At 52.2% G+C, this 2,955-nt stretch overlaps 1 protein-coding gene across 2 annotated transcripts in view; it reads right to left on the bottom strand.

The window, feature by feature from the left end:
- Nucleotides 1-2,955, bottom strand: part of LOC113202606 (oxidative stress-induced growth inhibitor 2) — a gene marked incomplete in the record, with an annotated part of 39,474 nt that overhangs the window by 11,109 nt on the left and 25,410 nt on the right. For both annotated transcript variants that reach the window (XM_052266423.1, XM_052266424.1), the window contains 6 exon segments: nucleotides 1-489; nucleotides 605-762; nucleotides 853-1,120; nucleotides 1,235-1,525; nucleotides 1,630-1,976; nucleotides 2,187-2,361. In XM_052266423.1, the coding sequence (XP_052122383.1) occupies nucleotides 67-489; nucleotides 605-762; nucleotides 853-1,120; nucleotides 1,235-1,525; nucleotides 1,630-1,976; nucleotides 2,187-2,250 (1,551 nt within the window).

Below are 2,955 nucleotides of genomic sequence, written 5' to 3'. Positions count from 1 at the left end.
TTAAAATAATTTTCTAATTCTAAATACATTGAGCTACAGAACTTTCTCAGTTGGACTGCTACACTATCATAGCCTTTCATTAAGTACACCGGAAGCAACAGCAACGGCTCCTCCTAAAATGAATCGAACAAAATTATCTCCTGTGAGTGGGCCTAGAGCATAGAGGCCTGGTTGTTGAACTCTCATAACCTTGTGGGACCACAAGTCAATCAAAATTGGATTTGAGCGACAATCAATTGGAGAGTTTGTATTTGCACCTAAACCAGTACCATCAGATTGACAAACTGATTTAAGAAAAGACAAATTGGGACGAGCTCCAATTAAAACTGCAACTCCTGACACTTTATGAGCAGAAAGGCGCCCATCGGGGCCCTCAAGGAGAATTTTACGATCTGGTGAGCTGATACCAGCTAAACTGAGGATTCGATGTTCAGGAAGGGCTTTGTACAATGGATAACATTTCCCTCCATCTTCCATCATTTGATGAACCTGAGTAGAGAATAAACACCGATGAGAGGAGAGTTACGTTAGAGTACAATTAAATACTTTCATGAGCATAATTTTATAGATATAGTATATGGATTAGACTAACAATATAACATACCTTATGATATTCTGGGTACATTATTTCTGGAAGCTGACGATCGGTTGGAATGGTTCTATTTCGGAAAACATGAAGAACAGGCACAGAGTGGAACCGGGCAGTCAAAACTGCATCCGCTGCGCTTAGGCCTGCTCCTACAATCAGAATAGGATCAACACCTGAAAGGAAGAAAGACTGATTATTAGAACAGCTTCCAGAGTTTAAAACAATAATTGCAAATTAAAACCAATCAGGAAAATAGCACAAACCTGTTTGATCTCTATCTGCTTCCTCTCTTATTCTTGTTACTAACTCCTCAACTGAACCAAAGTCATGAACCACACGGTTATTATTTGTTAGCTCTCCAGGCACATTTAGACGATTGGGTTTGCTGGTACAACCTGTCGCTATGACAACCTTTTGGCTCACATAGCAGAACGGTTCCCTATTCACCTGGTCGAAACCTTCTACCAACCACAAGGCTCGTGCAAAGCATTGTCTTCTCCCACACCAATCATTGGATGCATTCTCAGTACACTGCAATAAAATAAGATCGGTTTAGGAAAATATTGAAAGATAAAGTAAAATAAACACAAAACATATGTGGAATTTACAATGGGTATTACAAATAAATTGTAATGCTATGCTTACCTGGCAGGAGGCCTTTTCAAGAGGTTCAATATTGAGCACTTTGGTTCCACAATGAAAGTATTTTTGCAATCCCCTCAGTCTAACATAGTCAGAATAATATTGAGCAACAGAGGCGGCACGCGCCCTTCCCTCCTTGTTCCCGTTGTTGTTGAGGCACGAGTTGTACCGGTCATGATTGTTGACGTGCTCTGTGTGAAGTCCACCGACCGTTTTCTCCCACGACCGGAAGTCCAGTCCGGGGAGTTCCATCCAGGACGCCAAACTGATGGTCAGCACATTGCCGATCATCGTCTGCAAGAAGAGCAACAAACAGATAAACACCGAGGAAACCATCAGACACTCTTAAAGGATATTTTAAAATAATAAAAATAACTGAAGCGAGCAGGGAGATTTACCTGCCAGGCGCCGCCGGGCGGGGTGGTGCCGAGCACGACGTGGTCGACGCGCTGCTCCGGGTGGTGGCGCCACTGCAGCAGCGACGGCAGCTCCATGCCCTGGTCCGCGCCCGGGTGGACAAGCGCGTCCATGAGCAGGGAGAGCGGGTGCGAGGCGCGGCCCTCCAGGCCCTGCGACAGGAAGCGCAGGTCCTGCTTGAGCAGTGGCACGGGTGCTGCCTGGCCTTGCTGCGGCAGGACGCCCGACAGGCGCGCCGCCAGCATCTCGTCCGGGTGCTGGGCGCTCCGCAGGTACGGCCGGTTGCCGGCCAGCATGTGCGACACGGCGATGCCCGACGGTCCATTTCCTGCGGACGAGACAATGTTGGCAATGAGGAAACCCATCAGTAAATGATTTTGTTAAAAAAATGAGTAATCAGAAATGGAAATCCTCTTACGGCCGGGCGGCGACCGCCTGTGAAGCGGCCCGCACAACTGCCGTGCATGGTGGGTTGCCTAGCCTACATCTGCCGGGCGCTCGGGATGGCGGTTAAGAGGGGGCCGTCGACGGCACTCACCCACGATGACGACGTCCTTGTAGACGGCGCTGTCGGGCAGCAACGGCTTGGTGGTGTCCCTCATGGCGCCGCGTGCCCCGTCAGGTGGAGCAGGCGGTGCTGGCGGTGACGGTCGCGAGCAGCCCGACGGCTGCAGCTGCTGCTGCTGCTCCGGCTGCTAGCCTGCAGCCTGCGCCTGCAAAAAGAAAAGGGGGATGAGTTATTCGAAATGATGTAAAAAGTCGAGAAGAAAAAAAACCTCAGCCCAAAACATATGGAAATGAGAGAAGCTGCCGCCCGCCGTGCCGGTGCCGGTGCCGGTCGTTCACCGCGGGGCGCCGTCGCGGCGCCAGGACACGGCGCGCCAGGGCAGGACTGGCCAAGGCGGGGGCGTCCTTGGGGGAGACACGGACGGATCGGGAAGCGGCGCAGAACGGTGCAGAGCCGAGCAAATCAGTTTATCGGCTTGCTCCGCTTGCTCCCCAGACTGATGGCGGCGCCGGCAGCACGCCATGGAGTCCGGGGCGGCCGATCCATCGCCCGATAGAGGCGAAAGAAGGGAAAAGGGTCTAGCGCAACGGCGTACCGTTTGTCGGTAAGTGTTCTTTGTTTGGGGTGTAGGTGAGCGAGCGGAGGCGAGGAGGAGCCCCCAAGCAATGCAGCAGAGTGCAGGGAGCGAGGAGGCGGTACAAGTTGTCGGCGCCACTCCGGTAGTGCTGTATTGCGTGCTGCTAAACGGCGCCAGTCGCGCCCAACGGCAGGCCGGGGCGTCGGGGGGTCGTGGGGCAGG

Source organism: Frankliniella occidentalis, unplaced genomic scaffold (genome assembly GCF_000697945.3).
Source record: "Frankliniella occidentalis isolate FOCC.00 unplaced genomic scaffold, Focc_3.1 Scaffold39, whole genome shotgun sequence".
NCBI lineage: Eukaryota > Metazoa > Arthropoda > Insecta > Thysanoptera > Thripidae > Frankliniella > Frankliniella occidentalis.
Note: the sequence above shows the minus strand (reverse complement) of the source record. Positions and strands in the feature narration are given on the sequence as shown.